Below are 22,714 nucleotides of genomic sequence, written 5' to 3'. Positions count from 1 at the left end.
AGTGGACAGGCATGGTTAAGCAAACAATACTTGTGATTGGTAATGCTTGGAGAGAAAATACTAATTCAATGGTAAAATTCTGACCCCGTGGCGACATGTAGTAAATATGAATTATGCAAAAAGGATATTTATTGATTGATAAACCTCATGTTGACCCTCAAACGTAACTATTGGAAATTCCCATGACTCACCTCACACAAGGATAAAAACGGGAACTTGTACCCAGTGGTTTCCACAGTGATCAAAGGAGGTAGCTCGGAGACAGAGCTCTGAGTTGGTGTCCCCCGATCGAAGTTTTTTTGGGGCCAAGCGTTCTCAGAGAATATGTCGGGGTTACTATCCAAGTTTGGGTTCGCAGTCGAGGAGCTGAAGCCGAAAAAAGGTGGACAACCCGTCCATGGCTCATCCATTCCGCTCATTCTGCCGAACGACCTGAAGTACAACGCGTCCACCGGTGCTGTCGAGAAAATACAGGACGAACAACGGGCTACCCTACATGGCGTTCCCCAAGCGTTAGAACTACTGGAGGGGATCGAGGAGCCCGTGAGTGTCATCTCTATCTGTGGGCCCTGTCGGACTGGGAAAAGCTACATCCTGTCCAGGTAATGCCACAATGGACATTTATAATGCCAAATTTGCTACGCACCTCATTTACATGTATCATGGTGCCTTTGCTGTGTTGTCATGGTACCAAACTCACAAGGGTAGCTAACTTTTCTTATTTATATCAAGGCTTGCCGTCTTAATTGGACTTAGGAAAAATGTTGTGTTTTTGGTTACCGAACGGACTCCTGCGCAGCTGCAGACAGTACTTTTTTCTGGTCCATCGCTAGCAAGAGACACGTTTTTCAACATGCTCTCATCATGCCTGTTTTAATTGAAACTCTTTGAGCCTAGGTCCTCTTTGTTGACACCCCCATTATAGTTCAACTTGAATATAATGTTGAACATACAGATGCCCTGAATGGCTGATGTTGTTTTACGTTGTTAAAGTACATTTGTTGGATCATTTCGGCCAAAAGTTTGAAAAAGGGATAAAAAAATAATGTATACCTACCCACTTTAATTTTTTCAGGACCCTAATCGAAAACACAATCAGCTTTTTTATTAGGCCTTACATGTCATATAGTTACTTCTTTATGCCACGTTGTTCTTGTCGAAATCATGAGCCTGTTGGCACAGATGTTTCATTTGTTGACAGCCCTGACATTTTCGTCGTATATTAGCTCAGCTAGGTCTAAGACAGAAGATATTTGCCATTAAGTCTTGAATGTGTTAACGTTCACGAAAATCCAGCTGTCTTGACTCTTGTGGCGTAAAAGCTTTCCATAGAAAATCCATGAAAATCCAACCACCAAAAAATCGCCGATAATGGCCGTGCCTTTACGGTTTAGGCAAAAGGATAAAAGATGGAATGTCTTCAGTCTATAAGTCTGTAGTTTACTTTTCTAGCGAGTCAAAATGTTGGTATGGTCTATAGGCAGTCAAATGTTGACAGTAACTACACCCGGACATGAGGAATGCCTGTCGCGTATAGAAAAACATTAGTCAGCGGTGCACTACCAGCACCACGGAAAATAATACGTACGTTTGTGGTGAATCCTTGTCCGGAGGCTTATTTCAACCAAGAAGATATATATACACACTAGCCTCCATAGCAGGCTCTCTGGGGGCCTTTTTGGGGGTCATAATACACTTTTGCTGGCCATTTCTATTTGTACTGGGTCGCTGATTGCTGGCCTTTTCTGACTGCCGGCCCCTCTTGGGGGCCAGCAATCAGCGACCCAGTACAAATAGATGGCAAGCAAAAGTGTAGTATGAGCCAAAAAGAAAGGCCCCAGAGAGCCTGCTATGGAGGCTACTTATTTCCTGGTATATATCATTACTTTTCATGGAGTGTGTTCTTTGAGAACTGGTAATGTTTGGCAAGTTTAGTCGTCACTTTGAAAACCGCCTTTTGTCAAGCATAATTGATGTGGTCATTGCAATAATTAAACAAAGGATGTCAAAGGCTTGTTTAGACACTTGCTCTCAGTTGCCGGCCTGGTATCGACTTTAATGTGTTCACTACCCAAGTGGGCCCCAGCAGTGTTTCGTCAACATGGCGCTACATGCTTCAGCAATTTTCTAAACCTACAGATATACAACTGCAGGTCTTTCATGTTGTGGCGGTTTGTTGCTTATCATGTCCTTGAAATAGAGGTATACTTTTGCAGGGCATGTTTTTTTTTTAGTTCAGGCGCTATAACTCTAAAATGTTTCACGCGATTGCAATGACACTTGGTACATTGTCTGGTGTGACTTTGGGCCTCGTGGTGGTTGACCTTAGTACTGCAGCTTGGTTCCACTTTTTGATGCCTGGCCCTGGTAATGCTGTGGTTTTCAATTTTTGGTGACGCATAGCTTTTAATGCATTGGAACCGCGGTAGAAAACCTGTCACATATATACGTACACAGCTTTACACCTGCATCGACCGCATGTCAGAAAACGGGCAATCCTTAATGACACTTATAATGGGGCAATCCTTAATGACACAGTATAATACCAGCACACAGTATAATACCAGCACACAGTATAATACCAGCACGCACTGGAACTTCAGGGGTAGTTTGGTGACAAGCTTCCCTACAAACATCAGATTCTGCTTTATAAGTAGGCCGGACAAGGTTCTGTTGTACAATTGCCCCTGGCCAGTAAAACTTAGGTTACATTACTGTATGAACAGAGAACATTGAACCAGTGGGATATGCCATTCACCAAAAGGGGTGTGTCAGTGTTTCTGGATATTGGCGGTCAGCAAAACCTAAGAGCCTTTGGATTTATAGTGATTATAGAGCATGTGGATAGATTTTGGGAAGACGAAGGTCGAAGTAAATTTTTGCCTTTTAACAGCTTGCTCTGGAACGGCAAAAGCGTTTTAGTTTTCAGAGATTAACCGAACAATGGCTCAACAGACAGGCATGATATTTGGGGGTCGGCTATGTTTGACAGAAATGCATTTAGATGTGAATTATGCAAACTAAGAATGAATGCATATGATTGATGACAAAGTCTAATAACAGCCATCTCTGCACGATATAACAGCCATCTCTGCACGATAGATTAGATAAATATAAAACAAGATAAAACAAGAAATCCAAAACCTCGGTCAAAAACGGCGCGAGTTGCAAAAACATGGCCGCCGCCACTATTAGGCTGAGGATACCGTATGACTTCGGTTTAGCTTTTGGGGCCTTAAAATCCTCTTAGAACGGGCGAAAGAAAAATGCTATGCATTCTTTGTGGAAGGCTACATCCACTGGGTACCTTCATTTGAGGAGGGGACGTATATTGTTGCGGTAAGAGCGATATAATTTAAGTCAAAGCGGAAGCGGGAGGCGCTCCATAATATTACCTTGTTGGTGGTCAGGATTGCCCGTTTTCTGACATGCGGTCGATGCAGGTGTAAAGCTGTGTACGTATATATGTGACAGGTTTTCTACCGCGTTTGTTGCATGCATGGCATGTGCATGCATACTCAGCAGAAAAAACAAATTAAGAAGAAAGTAGCTCGGTCACTCGCGGAGAGGGAGCATGTACCACGTGTCAAATATATAAGACACTACTACAAAGTCCGCCAGTGCAGAATCCCGTCTCTTCTACGGACATTGCTTTACGTGCGCATCCTGTCTAGGAACAAAGTAATGTTATGTAGCGCCTACCCTTCCAAAAACAACAATACTCGGTCGGTATAGTCTGCAACAAAAAAAGGCACAGCATTTTTCTTTGGCCATTCCTGTCCCACCAGGGCTGTTTTTGACCGAGTATTCGGAATAGAATAGGGTTCTATTTGTTCGATATGGCGTTCGGCTGGAACGGTCCATTTATGTCGAGGTCTCCGGACTCTTGTTTTGGTACCGTTTCTTGAATTATGTTTAGGTTGCTGGGGACAGCTGATGCCTTTGCGCTGGGCCATCGCATGGACCCCCAGACGTTTGGTATCTGGATGGGCACCAAGGTGCTGCGGGGGAAGGACTTCACTATTGTGCTACTGGACACGGAGGGAATAGGTATGTGGGTTGTTCAGAACTAACCTGGAGACTGTTGATAAATGGTTATTAATTTGCTCCAGCATCAGGTTCATCCGACTTAAAATGAGAAAACAAAGAAGATGGCAGCAGCCTACTTGATAGCGAAATGTACAAATTATTGAAAATATCATGTGAGGTATCAATGTGTAGTTGTAATAAAGGCATTTAAAAAGTGTCACCAAAAGTGCTATGAGGTGACGTCTATAGACTTCCCACAAGAATGTCAGATACCCTACACTAGCGTCATGCATCAAACATGAAAGAGTACTAGTCTTGTAGAAATCATCTTCGATGAAACCCTTATACAATGATCAAAAATATAATTTCAACCTTCAGACGCAATAAGTGCCAGTGCTGGCCAGGACGCCTCTATCCTGGTGATGACCATCCTACTGTCGTCACAACTCATCTACAACTCACTCAACGTGCCGTACAAGGGGGATCTGGAAAAGCTACAGTGAGTAGATTAATTGTGCAATACAGCCTGTACACCGTTGTTATATTTGTTTCAATACAGCTTGTATCATTTTGTCTCCAAGGATACTCGTTCTTATTCTCTCTCTGGCTACTCTAGTAAATTATCTAACAGTGTACAAAATCTGACATTTTTCTTTTGAAAAACTCTGTTAGGTGCTTCGTCCAGTTGGCTTCAGGAATCACGGTGAAAAAAGGAAAGGGGCAAGACGTTTCAGCATTCCGTGAGTTCTTCCCAGACTTCCTGTGGCTGCTGCGTGACGTGGCTCTGAAGATGGAGGATGATGATGGCAAGGAAATGACACCAACAGAATACTTGGTGACTAAGGCAAGACATCTTTATTATTTTTTATCATTTATGTCGCCAGAAAACCGCATGTCGCCACTTTGTATTTATTCACATATATTTTAAGAGTATTAGACAAAAAGCTTCATATACATGCTTATATACAGCCTCCTACTCAAAACATAAGCAAAAACAAAAGTAGTAAATAGCGTACATACATAAATAACTAAATACTTAAATAGATATTTACATAAATAGATAAATAAGGTGAATTTAGACAAGATAGTTGGTACTGAATCAATTAGGAGAATCTACCTGCACAATGGATATAAGGGTATAACAGTAAAGATCGAGCTTATTTGTACTGTCGTTGAGCTGCTTTAGGTCTTTAATGTTGGAGACAGATGATAACAGAGAACGTCTTTGGCTGGTATAGAGTTTGCAGTGTAAGAGATAATGTTCAGTTGTTTCACAACGATAGCCGCATTTACATGTAGGATAATCAATTCAGTGGTGTTGAAATAGATGGTAGTTTAACCGACTGAAGTTTAGACGGAGCCTTGTAAGATGAACTGTGGAGCGTCCTAAGCCATGAGAGAAATAGGAGTGTTTTGTCGGCTTGTTAAATAATGAGTCCAGCTCCTTTTTTTAAATGTTGAACGTAAGGGGGGCTTTGACATTTGCAGGAAGTTCATCCCACAAGTTAACAGTTGAAGGTTGGAAGGATATATTGATACTTTTCAGCTTTTACAAGCAGTGGAAGTGAAGTTTTGGTTTCCGCGAAGATTGTATGGGACAGTATCACAAATACGTGACGGAATAATGTCATGCAGCTGTTAACTTGTGGAATGAACTTCCTGCAAATGTCAAAGCCCCCCTTACGTTCCATTGAACATAATTTCGGCCTAGTATGTTCAGATCAGTTCACTATAAGTGTAATGGTGGAGCCCTAAAACTACAATACACACCCTATTCTGGAATTTTTTCTATGCACTTCGTATCTCTCTGAGAACATACAGGGCTAAACATACAATATTGAAAGTGGAAAGGGACAAGGAAACAGGATTTGCACCGTCCCGTATCAATGAATGTAGATGGAAGATGTATTGCATTGCGTGCATTGCTTTGAAATGCGTCACGTCAGTATGAAATGAAAATTTTAAGGTTATATAACACAGCTTTGATGGATGATATTTTATATATAGGTCCTTAATGGCAATCCCAATGCTTTCGAAGAGTCAAAAAGTGACAAAGTAGGACGGGCCATCCTCACATTCTTCCCATCCGTGGAGTGTGCCATCTTGGTACGGCCCTCTGGGGACACGGAGGTGATGAAGAACATAGCTCAGCACAAGGACAACCTGATCCCAGAATTCAACAAAGGGGTAGATGAGCTCACAGAGACGTTGTTGCTCAAGGCACGTACAAAGAAAGGTTATGACAAGGCCTCAACTGTTAATGGTAAGTGATGAAGGAGAACATTCGACGTTAACGACATCTTTAAGATTTTCCAATTCTTTGTCGTAGAAAAGTTGTTTACTGTACATGTTCGTTTTGTGCTAACTTTTGTTTATATAAATGAATTTGAAGACAAGAACAACGCTTACTTGTTGGTTGTTAGACTTTGCATATGATTTTCCCAGGTGTGGCTCTCAGCATCATGACCAAAGGATATCTGAAAGCGGTCAATGACCCCAACGCCATCCCTGCCCTGGACAACACCTGGCAGAACACCATAGAGGTTATGCGGGGCAGGGCCATTGAGGAGGTGGTGGCGGAGTACAACAAGCAGATGCAGGTGGGGTTCATTGAAAATTTACCACTAGCGTCATAGACAGTAAAGCTTTTCCTGTCTAGTGCCAGCTCGTGATATTAAAGACACTAGTGAAACATTATTGTTTTTCAGTGGTGATTTGTGGCTTTACGAATGACGTGAAATTATAATGGATACTGATTATGTCTAACCATTGTGAATTTTGATTTACTCGTCAGGCAAAGGTTGCTGAAGCCACCAAGAATGGCATCCCGTTGGAGGAAGATGGTCCTTCACCCGATAAAAAGTAAGGAAATGTTTTATAATATTTAGTCATTGTGTTTTGCATGATTTATGACGATGTGTTTCACATCATCTACCAAACTATATCCAGACGAATAAGTTTACGCAATACCCAGCCGAAAGTGTATTAGATAGTAGATAGTATAGGTAGTGATAAGAAAACAGGCATACATATGGTTTAAGCATAGCTGCATTTGACTGGATTCATTAGTGGCTGAACATGCAGTCTAATAAATCCTATCCAAACATATCTTATGCCATGTTTATTAAATAAGTCTTACACATTCCAACTGTTCTAACCTCTCTGTGCAGACAACCTAGTACGCTCATGGACCTCCACAACGCGGCGTTCAAAGACGCCACAGCCATGTTTGTGGAGAAGGTCGGCCATTTTGGCATAAGCTCAGAGAAACAGGGTCCTCAGGAGCGCAACGCGGTGGTGGACCAAATGCAAAAACGCTTGGGTAGGCAGCATTGAACATTTGGATAACCTAAAACAAAAAACGCTAATAAAGTAATGAGAAGTTGCGCAATTGCACAGATATGACTGTGCTCAAACGTCAGAGGTAGATATATACACATCCGATTATCTGTTGACCATTCTAGCTATGTGAACAGGAAATCAATTTAACGTTATGATATTTCTAAGATTACAGAGTATGTTTGGAAATCAATGGTTTGAGACCTAAATAAAATACTGTTACCTTAATGTGCATTAGAAGTCTGACAAAATTATTGAAGGTACATGTGTTACGCATGTACAAAAAGCGTCCAAACGTTATATATATATATATATATATATATATATATATATATATATATATATATATATATATATATATATATATACTCATATTCTTCTTCGTTATTTGCATATTAATTTCAGTTCAAAGAGAGGAGCGTACGGTCGAGTTTGTGGCAGAAGACGGCATCATCCAGAAGAAGAAGGGATCCTTCGTTACTGGCGGAGAGCTTCACCAGTACATCCAGGCGAACAAGCAACACTCCTGGAGCTTCTGTCAAGAGCTCTTTGAATACTTGTTTGACCCAATAAGGTGACTAAAATCTTCCGTTGGATGCTTAAGACAGAGGCTATTTTCCAATGACTACTATAATATCCTAACCTCAACCGATAGTTGTTTAATTGTGTATTATTCAGTGTAATTTCTGTACCGAAATACAAAGAGTATTATATAGTTTTTAAAGTGGTTTTAGTTGACTATGGGGTCTTATTGATTATCTAATAGTATGTATTTTATCGGTTTGTTTGCCAGAAAACATGCATTGTCGCCTCCTTCTGGTTACGACTTCAAACAGCTGATGAAAGAGCTGGACCATGCACGCCAGCAGTACAACGAGCAGGCGCGTGGTCCGGAGAAGTGGGTTGTTCTGAAAGAAATGACCAAAACCATAGAGAAGATGAAGGTCGACTTTGAGAAGATCAAGGGATATCAGAAAGAGGTAATTCTTACATCTCTAAGAGCCGTAAAATTCATTGACGTCTGTTTATTTCTCCGACTGAAAGTATACTACATGTGTAAAGTCAGGCTGCTTAAATACATTTAGTCTCCTTTCCTTTACATGTTATGCTATCTAAATCCTGTAAGCTATCAACCAAGAAACGCTTTAAGTGTACATCTTGATATCATCTTTATTTCAGGTATTGGAGGAACAACAGAAGGTACAGGCGGCAGAGGTCAAAGCCAAGGAACAGGCCAGGGAGATGCAGCAGCTGATTAACCAGGCAAAGGACAGGGAGAAGGCCCAGCAGGAAACTTTGCAGAAAGTGCTGCAGCAGAACAAGGAGCAGATGGAGACGGTAACAGAATTTATTATTCAGTTGACTACTACATAATAAGAACGATGAGGGGTTGTGAATCCAGCCTTGTTAATCCTTTTATGGGAGGTAGTGAATCCTGATATAGTAATGTACTCGTGAACCTTGTAATTATTAGTTAAATTATTATATCAATAGTTGTAAAACATTTAGGAGATCTCTGTACTTTCGCTGTGCCAATGAAAATCTCCCTCTCTATTATTACATGCACTGGCTTAATTTTAGATGAAGCAACAAGAGACGGAGCGACTCAGGCAGGAGGAGAAGAAGGTCCAAGAACTGAAAGATGCACGAAGGGAGGAACAGGCTCAACGAGAAAAGGTAGTAATTTGACAGTGTGGCGATTATGAGATAGTTTTCAGGCAAACATCTGATTTCAAAAAGAACCTCTTTATGCATTTAACTAACAATTGGTTTTATCTTTAGTATAACAATTGAGCCCCGGACATTAGATAATAACAAAAGTGAGATACGAAAACGACAACTTACGTATCAACAAGTTTATTCATAATGACAACCTGGCAACAATTATGTCCATATGTATTGGGCCATATCGCCAACTGAACACAAAAAGTTGGACTTAAAAGCGAAGGCCAGTGTTAGATTATTGTTTGTATTTCATTCTACGACCTTAATAAACACAGCATTCTTTTCATTAAACAATATGTTGTTATAAACAGTTTCGTCATCGTGAATAAAACATCATTTGTTTAGCTAACTAAAAAATATAACTACCAGGATCGCAGTGAGAGGGAACATGCCAAGATGATGGAAGTGATGATGGGCATGCAGCAGCAACAGACAGAAATGAACAGGCATATGTTGGACATGATGGGTCGAGTTATGGAAAAAACTGCAGCTCCACCAGCTCCACGTAAGTAGTTATTAATCCCCTATACCAACGTCTTAAGATCTAGACCAACTTGTCTTTCGCACAACTGTCGAAATCAGGACATTATGGCAAATTTGTTCTTTTAACCACGATCTTCATCGCCAACTCATCATACTTGTTGCTTCCTTTCAGCTCCCAGTAAGTGCCCCATCTCGTAGAGGTGACCATATTGCTTCTGCAAACAACACGAATACCAACGTGTTGATCTCAATTATAACTGTTGTTGAGCAATAAGCCACAGCGGTACGTTTAGTGATTTTGCGTTAGCTAAATATACTGTTACAGCACAAGCAAGTTTGGAAATATCCTTATGATATATTAGGGCTCTCATATATCAGCTTATCGGTACTTTGGTATCAGAGTGCCTAGAATGTGTTTTATGTGAAGCTTGAGTGTACTTAGAATTTGGTGTGTCACCGACAGTGTGTGTAGTATGTGGATATCTGAATTTGTCTGTGAAGAATAATGTCAACGTAGGTGCATAAAAGGAGCTAAGCATATATCTTATGCAATTTTCTCCACAATTTGTTCAAATCACATCGTGAATGTAAAGAACCATGTTATTTGATGAATTGAACTGTTGATAAACGTATGTCTGAAATCTAACTAGGTTCAATTTAAACATGTCAATACATTTGAGAAATACTCACTAACTTTGCACCAAATGGATCTGATAACGATTTGACAATGACAAAGATTCTACAATGGAAGTTTAAGTACCTTGTCAACATCAAAGTATCTATATCAAATGTATTCATTCCTAAGTTTTTTTTTACACTTTATTCGACTGTACTAGTGATCCATGTATACATCGTGAATTGAATGTTACTTTATCGTCTTGGCAGTACCACAGCCTAATACCAAAAACTATGATTGACAATTTAGGCCACTACGAGAAAGAAATATATAAGAAATGAAATATTTCTGTTCAGCTAGCTATATACAATCAGAAAAATATGGACACAGTCCTGTGACTGTTGATAGGTTATTAACGTCTACTACCGCTCATAAGTTATAAAACTATTGTTGTTGTGCGTTTTGCTTTACCAATAAACGAACTTCTTGAATCATTATGTGTTTGAAGATGTTGTTGCCTACTCTTTATATCCATTGTTACTAGTAAATTATACCTACTTGTTTACAGTCAGGCCTCGGGTAGCTACCTTCTACTCCTACTAGGCTTTATTCCTAACTTGACCAAAGTCCCCTATTCGACCAGGTGGGACTCTGGTAAAACTACGAAATATCCAGTGCACTGTCATAAGTTACTTACTCCGGTCCAAGTATGATCCACAGAGCCCTCTTCTGGACGCGTTCAACTTTTGATGATAAAACCACGGTAAGCCCAGGGTGCCAGACGACACAGGCGTACTCGACAAGAGGCCATAGGAAACAAGTCACATCAGTATACCAAATTGCAACGGTGCATCCCAGCGTGGCTTTGCCTTTCAATCACATTCTTGAACTTTGCGTAAACTCAACAGTTGAAGGGTGCAAACAGTCGACCATTCAGTTTTGCATAGAAACAAGGTCTATGCCAAGTGGCAAAGTGCCATTGTAAGTAACGTTATAAAAGGGCAGTTTTGTAAACACATGCGGATGTAAAAAGTACTACAGTCCCTTCAGCTCTTAAAAATGGTCTTCATCTCCTTTGCATATCAAATCATAAATTTAGTTACGATTTAGAATGCTCTCTTCTGTGTCACAGACAAAAGACAGCAAATGCTGTCTGAAACATCAGACCTTTTTCAAAACTATACACAGTTGAGTAAATGCTTTTTGGCGTACTAGAGTCCCTTCTCACAGAAATGCTACTCCATCAAAGTTTTTACGAGACCCGTTGGATTTCTTCCAAAATAACAAACATTAGCCTATCAGGGTAAACAGATTGTTACAGGTCAGAGGGTCATAAAGATATAACTTGGCAACCCAGGGCAGAGGCTACCTCCACCATCTCGTTCATGTCGGCAAAAGGCCACAAAATTCCAGAAGTTGATCTCCTTTTCTGCACTGCATTGCATACTTGGTCTTGTATGTTTAGACAGGAGAATAGCCTTTCAGGATTGGTCAACGACTTTATCAGGCCGAGTAAATGAAATTCAAAATTGTTTCCAGTCAGGATTAGATGATAGCAATTGTGATCTAATGACCCATCGAATGTCAACCAGTTGACTACCCAAATCACATTCCAACCTATTTTAAATCACATTGTTGGTAGTTTCATGTTTGAACATCCGACAAAGAGAAAATGGCTGACGCAACACCGAAAGTGAAAATAAGGGTATATGTAAAAGCTTGCATCATCGTTTTGCGTCTTGGATAAGTGCAAAATCATAGCCGTCTGCTTACTGTTTATTTTACATAATCATTTGTGTATTTTTTGTGCCATGGTTTTAGTAGTATCATCCGGGGAGTGGGAGGGGTACTTTTTGTATGACTCATTGCATTACATCATTGTGAGGGTAAATATGTGGTTTTAGAGTTATTACTATGGATTTTATGAATGCACCAGTAAATAGCAACACGTGTTTTAGTAATATAGCATAAGCTAAGGAGCGAAAAGTGAATATTGTGCGCAAAAATCCTCGTCGTATTTGGTGAAGTCACGGAAACGAATTATGACATTGGTCAATTACTTTGAAACCCCCTGGTGACCCTCCACGCGAGACTATTGGAAATTCCCACTGAAGCCTCACGGCTACAAAACAGGAACTAACCAGCCAGGATCGACAAAAGTGCTCTGATCAAGTAAAGCTAGGGTCTCACTGACAGAAAGCAATGTAGACGCCTGTACTTGACTTTGACTGTCAGGTGTTTCCAGCAGACATGCCGGGGGTGCATTCCAAGTTCGGTTTCAAGGTGGAGGAGCTGAAGCCGAAGAAAGGTGGGAAACGTGTTAAGGGTTCGTCCATCCCGCTTATTCTGCCAAACGACCTACAGTACAATGCTTCCACTGGTAGAGTAGAGACAGTACAGGGCGAACGGCGGGAAAGCGCACAGATTGTTCCCGAGGCGTTGGAACTACTGGAGGGGATCGAGGAGCCCGTGAGTGTCATCTCAATCTGTGGGCCCTGCCGGACTGGGAAAAGCTACATCCTGTCCAGGTAGCGTTGCATGGAATATCAATTGTCTAATAACCTGCTACATAGTGTGTGATCAATAATGTAGGCTTACCATGATACCAGGAACAGTGGCCTAATTACCAGTATATCCCAAAATTCTACCCCAAGATAATGTTTCAAGACATATTCTTCTCCACATGTTGATATTCTTTGCTGAAATAAAATATGCTCCCGAACTCATGGATATACAGGTTAAGACAGCATAGAAATGATCCGACCAAATCTTTATATTCTTATACCGCCAATACCCTACAAAAAATAGAAAAAATAAGTCTTTTAATTTGGTGAAAATAACAAGAGGTGGGTCGAAAATTGTTGACAAAGTAATACAAACCGTTGTCAAGCTATTTTGTTGACGTAAATGGAGCAAACCATTTGGCTTGAGGGGCGCAAGAAACCAATACAATGTACATCTCACAGAGGCTTGTTATACCTTCCAACAGAGCTTGAGGCCCTTTGTCACATTGCTCGCGATCGCAAGGTGTCTGCGGACAAATGACCAATAATGCATGTTTGATTGAATTGTTGAATGGCAACTAAATACTCTCTATCCGCATGATTGCACACTGGTGCAAATTGGATGCTTGTATTCGTTTTTTATTCATCTTGGTCGCCAGGAGATCGTTTCTATCAATGCTGCAATGACATTTTATGACTTCGGATTGTATTTCGCGAGAAACTGTTACACTTTATCAAGTGGTTTATATCCAGCAAGCGAGTGTCAAGATTAATTGTCTTTCACACAACAGGGCTCAAAATACCACCTGCATATGTCTTTTATCTTCTTATATCAGTGATGTACTGGGTACATGAAACATTCGAGCATGCACTAACTAAACTCGGGACATAAAGTTTTGCATATCAACTTTGGTTTATCAGATTTCTGCATCAATTTCAATGTATTATATATCAATTGAAAGCTTGTGTGATCCCCTTTCCTATGGTACCAAGTTTAGTTTTGATAGACAAATTACATTTTAAAAATCCAGAAGTCGAATAATCATTTCAAAACTATACTGACCGGCATGCGTCTTGAAATGTGTACCAGGTTGCTGGGTACAGCTGATGCTTTCGCGCTGGGCCACCGCATGTCCCCCCACACGTTTGGTATCTGGATGGGCACCAAGGTGCTGCGGGGGAAGGACTTCACTATCGTGCTGCTTGACACGGAGGGCATAGGTATGTGGGTTTGTTCAGAGCTACCCTGGTGTTTTGTTCCTGGACTTGTCCTAGATTAGTCATAAAGCCACGTTGATTTGATTATATGGATGCGAACGTGCAAATAAAAAACTTAGTAATAATAGATTCTTATTTTTTTGTTTTGTTTTTCACATCCTTTGACCTTTAAATGGACGTTAGCATTCTGGCACTAGTATAATTTTCATATTACTCGAAAATAAGCTGTGGAACGTTAACATCAAATGATGTGACATTTCCATTTCTTTGGAATGTTCTACCAAGCTTATCATTCTACCGGTGTGACAATGGATAAAGGGGAATATATATACTTAATGTTTGATTGATGTTCATACGAAACAATACTTCTAACAGACGCACCCGGAGCGAGTGCTGGCCAGGACGCCTCCATCCTGGTGCTGACAATTCTGCTGTCCTCTAAACTCATCTACAACTCACAAAATGTACCATACAAGGGAGATCTGGAAAAGATGCAGTAAGTAGCTAGAACTATCTACAGCCCATGTAACGTTACAGACAACGGTATGGCTACAAATCACAAATTACATCCATTAGTATCTGTTGTTGAAGGCATATTTTGTATTATAAGTTGAACTCCCTATTTTCATATAGCCCATGATACTTATATATCATCTGTTACACATCTGCAATTATTTTCATTCAAAATATTTTAGGTGCTTCGTCAATCTTGCTGACGAAATCTCAGTGAAAAGGGGAAAGAAGTCAGGCGTGTCAGCATTCCGTGAGTTCTTCCCAGACTTCCTGTGGCTGCTACGTGACGTGTCTCTGAACATGGAGGATGAGAACGGCAGAGAAATGGATCCTACTGAGTACCTGGTGACTAAGGTAGGGTATAACGTATGCAGTACTACGTTATCAACACATGGGATACAATATTTTTATAATAGAATAGGAAAGCATAAATATATTAGTGTAGTTTGCCATAAAGGTACTACGTGCATATGAGAGATTCATAGGTCCTTGATTATCTTGCTTCCTGACTACGATGCAACAGTCATAAAATGCAACAGTCATATACCTGCCTCCGTCGTTCATTACTTATCCTTTAAACTTAGGTCCTTCAACGCCAGGATGTAGGACAGGCCATCCTTGCGTCCTTCTCATCAATTGAATGCGCAACCTTGGAACGTCCTTCTGGCGACACCACAATTATGACTAACATAGCTCAGCACACAAACAGCCTGAACCCAAAGTTTACCAAGGGAGTTGATGAGCTCATCGAGAGTTTGTTGCAAAAGGCACGTGCAAAGAGGGGCTACAACAAGGGATCGACTGTCAATGGTGAGTAGGACAGGTGTATAAATGTAACTAACATTTCATGATAGATGAACTGTTTACTGGCATGGATCTATATACTACGTTTGATTCATTGAATACACGATGAGTCTGGCAAACTTTTCAGCTGTTATCAATATAATGTGTGTAATTTTCTGTCAGGTTTGGCCCTCAGCATCATGACAAAACAGTATGTGGAAGCGGTCAATGACCCCAACTCCATCCCTGCCCTGGACAACACCTGGAAGAACACAGTGGAGGTCATGTGGGGCAAGGCTATAGAGAAGGCGGTTATGGAGTACAAACACCAGATGCAAGTAAGGGCTATTAAATATTGATATGTTGTTAATCTATAACGATTGTAATTCCATATCAGCTGTCATTGTATATCCCAACTACAAGGGGACAGATTTAGCAGTACACAGAGTAATGTCAGACATATTGGTTGGTTAATTGTATCTTATATAGCGTTTGTTCACATTTTATTGTGATTTCATTATTTTTGCTGATGCGTTGTCTACAACAATCAGAAGACATGACGCACAGATGTGATTATAATGTGTATCAACGATGACTAGCGTAATACTATACATACGTACCACTGTTACACTGTATATCATTTCACCACGTATCGGTAGTGCCACTTAAAGAACAATTATATAGTTAGGCGAGACAATGGCATACCTCATTCAGTATTCTAAAGCATTTGCGAAACGAATGCTCTGTAGGACCGGGTTGCTAAAGCCACTGGGAATGGACAAGTTCCATTGGAGGAGACTGCAAGCGACGGAACTCTCTTCTATTCTAGCCAACCGACGCTCATTGACCTCCACAATCAACAATTCGAGGAAGTTAAAGACAAGCTCATAAGGAGGGTTGGTCATCTTGGTACCAGCGCAGAGGATCTGGGCCATGGGAATAGGACTGTTGTAGACCGATTGGAAAAACGTCTGAGTAAGTACCTTTGAAACTCTACCGCTGAATCTGGCTAGTTTCAAAACTTATAAGGATGTATACAGTCTCTGGAAACTAATGGACCCATTACAGTGCCTAGCTAAATAATAGACGCGTAGTTTCACCTTGAAACAATGCCATCAACACAATCATGATTATTGAACAAATGCGACCTGAAAGTTTTCATCATTATCAAATGATAACATTCCTGTCAAAGAACACAAACACACCAGGATCAAAGCTGTTCAAAGTGTTATACTTCAGCACATTTTTGTTTCTTTACAGTTCAAAGAGAGGCTCGTACAGAATACAACGCCATCAGGTCGGACGTTACTGGCGGAGAGCTCCTCCACTTCATCCAACAGAACGAAGAAACTTCCAAGATCTTCTGTCAGAAGCTTTCTGAACGCCTGTTAGTCACGGTTAGGTAACTCAGACTTGTTTTGAAAAAAGGAAGGTCATTTGAGCCTTCAACATCGTGACCTCCTTCTATTGAGATTTACGTTCTTAATAGTGAATTCCAAATCATATGATTTTCATGTATTTCAACTGTTTTTTTGTTTGCTAGGAAACGCGTAGATTTTCCTGCCAAAGACTACGACTACAGTGAGTTGGAAATGGAGGTCTGCCGTGCACAGCAGCAGTACAAGAAGAAGGCCCGTGGTCCACAGAAGTGGGTTGTTCTGCAAGAGATGACCAAAAACTGTGAGCAGCTTAAGGCTGAGTTTAAGAAGATTGAGGAACATCACAAGAAGGTATAATCCCACATTTTAAGGTATTGCAAAGCGATGTAGCAAGCCTAGATTATTGTCCCTATTTACTTCTGGCTGAATGTTTTGTAATACACATTTACTCACCTTAAACCAGGAATTTATTTTGGACGTATTTTACCACATTTTGCCATTTCGTTAGGCTTTCTAGATCTTTTTGTCGACAAAAATGACAATATTATAGACAGTCCGAGAAAACACATCTTCAATATCAGATAAGTAGAAATTTTGTAATATGATCTAAATCGTTAAGAAACTACAGAACATGTGTTCTAAGGAAAAATGTACATCCGACATAATTAAGTATGTCAACACATTTCAGCTGATGCTGGCACGGCAGAAGGCAAAGGATGCAGAACGTCGGGCTAAAGAAAGAGAGGAACAACTGCAGCAGCTGCGCCAGCAGGCACAGGACATGTCTCGGGCCCAGAGGGAAATTCTTCAGAAATTGGAGGAGCAGCACAAAAAGATGATGGAGGAGGTACAAGCATGTATTTCGTGTATTTCATTTTATCTTTAAGCTGGCAGAAATGTGTGATTGTACTTTTGGGGACACTTAATGGACCAATCATCAGTGATTACGCATTGATTTGTTTAACAAGTTGGTCAAAAGTTGTGTCATTGATACAGCGACTGATTGATGCAGCGGATGCTACCCGAAACGTCTGACCATTTACAAAGTCTATCCTGTTGTTTCGGTAACTATTATTTGACGTTTCGTTTTGCATGGATGTCTGACCTTCTTCGACATGACATACTTTTTCTTTCCTGATAAATCGCAGGTGCAACAAGAGGCGCAGGAGCAACGTGAACAGAAGTTCCAAGAGCTAGTAGTGGAACTGGTGGGAGAAATAATGAAACAGGAAATGGTAAGAAATAGCAGTGATTGCAAAGTAAAGTTTTTTTTTATAAGGAAGAAAGCTTTTTAACCTAGGCCTTGCGCCACATGGGCACGATAGCAAGTCAAAAGTTGAAGTTAGCCTGTAACGATACAACTACCAATTAAGCTACTAAATCTCTTGCCGATGAGCAAGTTATGTTGATGCTAAATTACTATGCAGGTACAGGAAACAATGATGGCAAATGCCAATGTCAATTGAAAGCACCACGGCACATTTTCCCTTATAGTACACTATCACATACGTGCACTATGAGTTGTTTAACAAATGTCGAACGCATGATGTAGCACTGTCACAATATTCATACGCAGGGAAAGCAACATATACATGTATTCTTTTAATGACGCCAATTGAGGTCCTTCTTGACGTACCAGTTTTAAAACAATCTGTCATTTAGGTTAATTGGAACACTTCTTCGCTTCTTTTTAAACCTGAATTGACAGCATTTCATCACATTCATTCTTCAGGAGGAATTACTATCCAAGTTGCGGGAGCTGTTGCTGAAATGCGTGTTAGAAGCACAGCAGCACGAGTTAGACGTCACCAGGCAAGAGCTGGAATCTCTGCGCAAAGCTATCGATGATTTACCTTCAACTCCTTGTAAGTAATTGTTTGGTATCATAATGAGAACTGTAGGGACATGTACAATATTAACAACTATGCAAAATATGTATCGCTTATTCATTGTCTATCATATAGGATTGTGCTGAAATACCAAAACATCGATATTTTGCAATAATTGTACTACTACAGAACACAACACATTTGAGGTGACATGTCACACTCATGGGTTGATTACAGTAACTAATAGTGTTTGTTACTTCTTTGCAGCTGCATCTAGTGCAGATGATGGGTGCATCATCTCGTAAAACTGATCATCACTGAGAGCACGGCAATCAATTCTGCAAGACCAAACTTCTGCATTAAACGTTTACTTCACTCTCGATCTGTGGAGAGTGTTATGTACAAAAAGACAACTTTCCTGGCTGGAACGGTTTTGAACAAAGCAACCAAATTTCAGAGTTGTTTAAATTAAAGTGAGGTTTATTATTAGTAGATCCTTATGTAACCATTCATTCTTCTGTAGGTTAGTATCATTGTTTGTTGTCTTTATTCGTAGTACTATAATTCTTGTGAGGTGTAGACATGGGTCAATGTACAAGCTGTCTCAATCAGTTCACAAAGTGATGAAGTAGAAATGTAGCGTAAGATTGGGATTAACAGCAGTGATTGATTTTATTTAATAGTAGTTGGATTGATGGTATTTATTTGGCTGTAAAAAAATCTACAGTTATCTTAGCAAATACTAATATATTACAAGGGGCTAGACCTGGTGACTGAACATCATACAATATGCCGTTAGAGAGGTTACAGTGCACATGTAAGGAAGGTAGCAAATAAAGCTTTTGGTGATACTTCTGCACCGTTGCATGTACTTATAACTCTATAATCGGCTCATATTTATTTGTGTGTTCTGCAGTTTTGTGATACTTTACTGATGAGAACCCCCTGTGGAGGTCCTCCAGAACAAACCCATTCTTTCTGTGAATTAAAGTGTGCAAGGATTATCTCAATTTAGTTATGTTTTCATTGTTGAACTAATTATATTTGCTATTACTAATAGCGTTGAGACATATAGAATATGTTTTTTTTCCGACTTTGATTTTTTTACACTGGCCTATAGCGCTCCGGCACAGTGACTTTCCAAGACTACTCATAAGCCTTGCTAACCAGTTTCCAACCACAGATAGCCATCCACTTCCCAACCATAGTATGGGGACGGTCAGAAGGTCATGGACGGCTTTATGTGACAACAAATGATATTACTCAACATGCTATTTGCCCTACTAATTTTTAAAAAAAATCTACAAGTCAGAGTCTCTATCCTTCACAAATTTTGCTTAATTTGGAGCAGAGACCCTGCTCTGAATCAGTCTTGGCAGTAGCAAGTTACGGCTACTCAGGACACAGTTTATCTTAATTCTTATGTCGCTCGATGTATGAGGCAGGACCATTAACCTTTAATCCAGTCATGACTCAACGGTCGCCACCCCGTCAGTCTTGATAGCTTCAATTCGCTAACTCCGCTTCCAAAGCTCAGTTTACTTTACGCTGGTGTGTGACAAGACTGGATTCAAGGCAACTACAACTTTTTTTTTGCTTTTCCTAGGTATTCAGTGCATAGAATGATATGTTGGATGCTAGTAAGACTGATGAATCCACTGCTGTTGGAAAGGCATTTCTGTATATTGTAGAAACACATTTCATACTTCTTAGGTTCTTACTTCAAAGCTTATCATTGTGAAACAGCTAGACCCGCTGCCAGATTGTATTGGGATTGCGTTGGGAAAACCAGACACTCAGGTAGACGTCTGTCTGTACAAAAGTCATGTCGGCGTACGAAATCGCTGCGTTGCCTCCCAACGCAGCTTATGCCCCCCATCTGTGACGTTAACCATTGTATGAACCGATCAGGTCTCGCGGTGAAAATATCCGCCCACCGTGGGGGTAAACAAAACAGACCCACGGTCCATTCAAGTCCATCTCCAAGCAGATGTTTGGAGAGTGTAAGTCTTTACATTTTCCAAGCTGCCCTTGTCAAACTGTTACTGCCTCTTCAAGGTATGTCGACAAGTAAAAATCCAAGATAAAGTTGTTAAAATTACTTAATAATGGTTCTGTTATTAAAGGTTGGTCAAGTGTAATGATACAGGATTGCTCGCAAATAATGGGCAATGATCTTTAATAGTTCTCTATGCTGTGTAAATTGTTTGTCAAACAGCAAAAGTGAAATCTGAACAGCAAAACATTTCCTTCTGTACTAATTCCCACAATGGTGAAGAAATGTTTTTTTGCATCACATCAGAGGCTGGGACTTTCCACCTGAACAGCTGAGTCATGCACCTCCCCCTTCCCAGGTGACTTTGCGCACCTGATCATATGTTCCCCCTTGGCTCCGTCGTGACACACTGTGTATGTTGTCCTGGTCGACTTTGCCACGTATTCGGATTTGGACGCAGCCAAGGGCAGTCCATCTAACGCTTCTGTGTTTTAAATCAAATGATATCAAATAAAATCGAGTTTTGGATGTGAAACTGAACTTCTTAGACGACAGAGACGACTGATTTTCTAGCTGAGCCAAAGAATTTGCCACACGTCTAAACTTTTGGATTGTATTAACTGTATTGAAGAAAACTGAAGAAGCCAAGGGTAACCAAGACATCGCTACCAACACTAAGGTGAGCAGTAGTTTTTTTAATTCCCATGTTCAACTTGAGCCAGCTTACAGATGTGCCTTATGTGGCTGAGACCGTCATTCTCGTATAAGGCTGTTGTAGAGTTGATAGCAACCAGGATTTTAACATGGTCAATATTGACCGAAAAATGGCGGCTGAGTAAGAACATACCTCGAAGATGTGTAAAATCACGAATTCCACAATAGATGGTCTTTGGCAAATTAAAGTTAGAGCGATCTATTGAAGAGAGTTCTATCCTAGATATATTTACTGTTGAATGACGCACAAAACATCATGGTTATCAAATAAAGTACACAATGCAGCACGGATAGGTTGTACATTCACTTTTGTGAAAGGAACAGTGATTACCTTGCCCGAGTTTTAGTCTAAGAGTGTTTAGACTCCAAGCGGTGACATTTGTCGGATAATGGTCAGGGCAAGACCATGGGAATGCTTTGAATGCGTGACAAGGGCTTATAATGTGGTACATATTTAGCTGAGACTTCCAACTGAATACTATTCCTTTTAGCAAACTTATAATTAGTCAACATTAGCCATGCCATGATTGACTGACTTTGGGTCCTTCACGCCCAAAGTCACATGAACACGCCCGCTATACAGACACAACAGCGGAACTGCCATGCAGCATTTGAACTAGATGACACAGGGACTTCTTGTTTGGTCTGTTCTATTGTGTAGGCTCATGTGTGACAGCACGTACTTTTGTTGCGTTTGTGCATGCGCTTGTGTTTGCGTCTGTCTATGTGTGCTGCTGAATATTTGTGGCTAGTTATAACAAAAATAGGTTGTGACAATATTTGGTATTTGGGTAGGTGTTGGTAAGACAAAGATAATAGTCGATTATGTCCCCCTATTGTGTGATATTGGTACTTCCAAACCAGGAGAATAAGTGAGTAAAAAAAGGAACTTACTGAGTAGAGGGTAGCTTAAACAAAGATGTACTGTACGCAATAAAATGAAGCTTTGATTTGCATATCTGAAGAGTAAATTATATAATTCCGGTGTTTTTAACAATAAGACTTACGTATAACTGGCTATTGTGTGTTTAAGAGGCTTTTTCTGAGTATCAAAAGGGAACTAAGTAAACAACAGGATGTTTTGTGTCATCGTGATGCGTGAAAGTGGGCGTGCATACATGGAGGTTTGCCTTGGGTTCCAAAAGTCTGCGCTGCAAAGTGAAGCCCCCACCCGTTAACTTTTTAGCGAGGACCAATCAGATCGCCGTTGGCAGGTCAACGACATTACCAATGAATTAGGCAGTAACTGTCGTCTTGCGAGCGTACCCTTGCCAAAGTAGTATCCCTCTGTTTAATTACGAAACGGGAAATTGCCATACTGTTTAAGTGGACCAGGCATTCGTTTATTAATTACATACGTAGCGGGAAAACCTGTGAATCATGTTGTTAAGTGATGAAAGGCCGTATGTTCACCTCAGACTTTTTTGGCAAATATATTATTTCTATTTTGTCGCCCATCTCTCCTATTTTTTTGCTCTGATAAATCCGAGAAGGAAATGAAATTTATGTGACGTAATAAAAATAAACATCTAGACAGGATTTCCCCGGCGAATTTGCACCCAATTTCTCGGCCACCGGCTGAAATC

General features: G+C 40.4%; 2 protein-coding genes across 2 annotated transcripts; both read left to right on the top strand.

The window, feature by feature from the left end:
- Positions 1-324: 324 nt before the first annotated feature.
- Positions 325-10,419, top strand: LOC118407801 (guanylate-binding protein 1-like). Its single transcript, XM_035808334.1, has 14 exons — positions 325-602; positions 3,920-4,050; positions 4,408-4,528; positions 4,702-4,873; positions 6,037-6,292; positions 6,475-6,629; positions 6,824-6,891; positions 7,200-7,351; positions 7,774-7,942; positions 8,162-8,348; positions 8,548-8,706; positions 8,950-9,045; positions 9,463-9,598; positions 9,749-10,419. Exons 1-14 carry the CDS (start codon positions 325-327, stop codon positions 9,772-9,774), a joined length of 2,106 nt encoding a protein of 701 aa, XP_035664227.1. The 3' UTR covers positions 9,775-10,419.
- A 2,023-nt stretch (positions 10,420-12,442) lies between these two features.
- On the top strand, positions 12,443-18,723 carry LOC118407800 (guanylate-binding protein 1-like). The gene is made up of 13 exons (XM_035808332.1): positions 12,443-12,720; positions 13,787-13,917; positions 14,290-14,410; positions 14,610-14,781; positions 15,027-15,237; positions 15,394-15,548; positions 15,960-16,185; positions 16,471-16,612; positions 16,754-16,940; positions 17,278-17,436; positions 17,738-17,824; positions 18,322-18,454; positions 18,686-18,723. Exons 1-13 carry the CDS (start codon positions 12,443-12,445, stop codon positions 18,721-18,723), a joined length of 2,040 nt encoding a protein of 679 aa, XP_035664225.1.
- Positions 18,724-22,714: the final 3,991 nt, after the last annotated feature.

The sequence above is a fragment of the Branchiostoma floridae genome, unplaced genomic scaffold (genome assembly GCF_000003815.2).
Source record: "Branchiostoma floridae strain S238N-H82 unplaced genomic scaffold, Bfl_VNyyK Sc7u5tJ_1474, whole genome shotgun sequence".
Taxonomy (NCBI): Eukaryota; Metazoa; Chordata; class Leptocardii; order Amphioxiformes; family Branchiostomatidae; genus Branchiostoma; species Branchiostoma floridae.
This window is presented reverse-complemented; position numbering and strand designations above follow the sequence as displayed.

Bases quoted from the DNA above. Each gene is read 5' to 3' on its own strand.
- LOC118407801 (XM_035808334.1), top strand. From the start codon at position 325: ATGTCGGGGTTACTATCCAAGTTTGGGTTCGCAGTCGAGGAGCTGAAG. The intron at 4,529-4,701 runs GTGAGTAGATTA...AAACTCTGTTAG, and splicing joins GGGGATCTGGAAAAGCTACA to GTGCTTCGTCCAGTTGGCTT. The intron at 6,293-6,474 runs GTAAGTGATGAA...TGATTTTCCCAG, and splicing joins CAAGGCCTCAACTGTTAATG to GTGTGGCTCTCAGCATCATG.
- LOC118407800 (XM_035808332.1), top strand. From the start codon at position 12,443: ATGCCGGGGGTGCATTCCAAGTTCGGTTTCAAGGTGGAGGAGCTGAAG. The intron at 13,918-14,289 runs GTATGTGGGTTT...TACTTCTAACAG, and splicing joins GCTTGACACGGAGGGCATAG to ACGCACCCGGAGCGAGTGCT. The intron at 16,941-17,277 runs GTATAATCCCAC...AACACATTTCAG, and splicing joins TTGAGGAACATCACAAGAAG to CTGATGCTGGCACGGCAGAA.